General features: G+C 36.1%; 1 protein-coding gene across 1 annotated transcript; it reads left to right on the top strand.

Annotated features, from left to right (window-relative positions):
- Positions 1–1,118: 1,118 nt before the first annotated feature.
- wrm1 (wurmchen 1) lies at positions 1,119–1,779 on the top strand. Its single transcript, XM_011301984.1, has 2 exons — positions 1,119–1,314; positions 1,514–1,779. Exons 1-2 carry the CDS (start codon positions 1,119–1,121, stop codon positions 1,777–1,779), a joined length of 462 nt encoding a protein of 153 aa, XP_011300286.1.
- Positions 1,780–2,579: the final 800 nt, after the last annotated feature.

The following is a 2,579-nucleotide window of genomic DNA, read 5'->3' as shown; positions in this document are numbered from 1 at the left end:
TTGCACCTATTTCACATATATTTTTAATAAATTTTATACGAATTGTAAATAAATAATTGTAACTTAAGTAGTTTGGAAAGTTTTGAAAGTGTAGAGTAGCGGCGGTGATGCAGGTGAGGCCCAGGGGGCCCAGTCGCCACAGTGGGCCTGGGCACCTACACCGTCAGTGGAGGAGTCATCGTTTTAATGTACAGTGCGGTAGAAAAGGTAAAACGTGTATTTTTTTACAACGTAGTGTCGTACGTTCCCTCCCCACCATCTAGAACACGCGCCCCGCCCGATAAACCACTCAGTAAAAGAAGCTACACCATCAAACACACGACTTCAACGTATTATTCACAACGTAAGCGTCCACTTCACTGGCTAACTTTTTTTTTAATCATTCTGTTATTGTTAAAACAATTATTTTTCAGTTGGGGATTGCTACCAATAGTTCACCTGGAAATCGGGGAAAGGCGATAGACACTTTGTAGGTGAGTAATTGCATAGTTTTTCTCAATGATTTTGGTTCACACCTTTGATGATGGTCCCACCCATTCACCTGTAGCCTTTGTGGGAGAATTTTTTTTTCATTCAACAATTATTCCAGGCAAATACTCCTCTTTTTATCCATTCGTCTGTTTTATGTTGGACTGCAGTGCATTTAGAATAGTTGAAGGAATTTCCAGTGGAATGCGATGACTAATTGAGTGATTATAGTAATTAGGTGATGCCAAGGGAGAGGTTTTCAAATGGTTTGAAATTTATTTTTGAAATATAAGTGAAGGAAAAAGTCTGATACTAGTAGAAATTCTGTGGAATTTTCGGGAATAGTTGCACTGGAATTTTTTATTTCAAAGGATTTGATTCAATTTAATTTTTAAACGTTTAAATTCATTTTGAGATTTGAATGGAATTAAGTTTTTATTTTTTATGTATCATTGAATCCATTATTTTTTAATTATTGTTGTACTCCAATTGTTTAATTCTAGCATGCCATTCGAAATTCCATGAACTATCTGAAATATAAACTGCAAGATAATTAATTCTTATGAAATAGAATGAAAAGTGTATAATCAATTTATTTTTTGCAGACGTAAGTGAATCTTAAATTATCCGTAAAAGAATTTCAATATAAAATGTCGGACGTCTTAGCAAATCGTGATGCATGGAAGGAATACGAATACAACCGAGAGCACCAGATATATTCAAATTTTACACCATTCTATGTGACAGTGGCCATCTTTTCTATCATAGGTGGAATTCTATTCATCTTCAACATCATTTGCTGTTCGTGCAGTCGCTATAAGCACTACTGGCGCGACAGACACACAGGTAAAATATATTCAATCAATTCTATTCACTACAACGTTAAAAAAATATTTCGTCGATTTTTATGAAAATTCAATTCAATTCGAAAAAAGTTTAATATAAAGCTGGTGATTTAGTTGTAGGATCTGTAGGATCTGTGATTTATGATTTGGAGTAGAAAAAAAAAACAAATTCATGACTAAGATTAATTTATTTTGTTAAGGAAATCGTTGGATTCATCCACTGTGGGTAGTGACCCCTTACAAAAATCCACCTCTGGATCTCAGCCCAATAAAACCAGCTGACGGAAAAGGGAACATACACTCATTCACCTCTGGTCATCCCTATTTAACCCAAGCCTATCCTGCCCAAGGGACTTATTACCCAGAATCAGAGCAAGGGGACTTGGAGGCTCAGTACGACTCCAGATTAGGTACACCACAGCCCCAAGAGTACATGGAACTCCACAAACGTGAGAGTGAAATTTGAATGACACATTAACCAGAATCATTTCCGCCCATTGATCAATCGTTCCAGCGATTTCTGATCGTACAAAGTAGTTTTAGAATTGAACAGTCAATTTAAAGAGGAGATCTATTGAAGTAAACGACTGCTTCTCCGAATTCAACTTTCAAGTTCCGAATTTATACAGAAGTTTTAAACGTCTTTGGAACGAATAGAATTCTGTTAAATTAAAAAGTTGAAGTTTTAACCTGCGGGCATATTTACTCGCACGAATTTCTTTACGATTTGGGGATTTGTGAAGTTTTAAAAAGGAAAAATGAGTTTCCACATTTTCTGGCCAGCCAGCGCCTGCCTCGCCCTGTTTGTCATTGTTGTTATTATAGCTATCCTGAAATGGGGTACGAATCTATTTGAAAAGTGGTCACCCAGACGACCTTATTACTCGTCAGGGCTTGTGGGTGGGGGACATGTTTATGCCCGAGATGTTTCTGAATCTATTGCATAGGAATTATCTCTTGATTCCTTTGCTGAAATTTTTCAGAATATGATCCGTCGAAAATGATACGTGCATTATCCATAAATATCTCTGGATCATGAAGGTTTAGAGAAAATTCTCCTAATCTGCTCTTGGGATATTTCCAGAATAATGTATGTGTCATTCTAAAAATTAATTCCCTCCATTATCAGTCCGACGTGAAAATTGAAGAATTTTAAGAACCAATAGGTTTATTAGAGTCTAACATTTAACAACTCGACTTTATTTTTGTAGAGATTTTTGTTTGTTACAAAACAGGGCGTTCCTACTTTCCCATAAAATTCCTCGT

Source organism: Fopius arisanus, unplaced genomic scaffold (assembly GCF_000806365.1).
Source record: "Fopius arisanus strain USDA-PBARC FA_bdor unplaced genomic scaffold, ASM80636v1 scaffold00025, whole genome shotgun sequence".
NCBI classification, from domain to species: domain Eukaryota; kingdom Metazoa; phylum Arthropoda; class Insecta; order Hymenoptera; family Braconidae; genus Fopius; species Fopius arisanus.
This window is presented reverse-complemented; position numbering and strand designations above follow the sequence as displayed.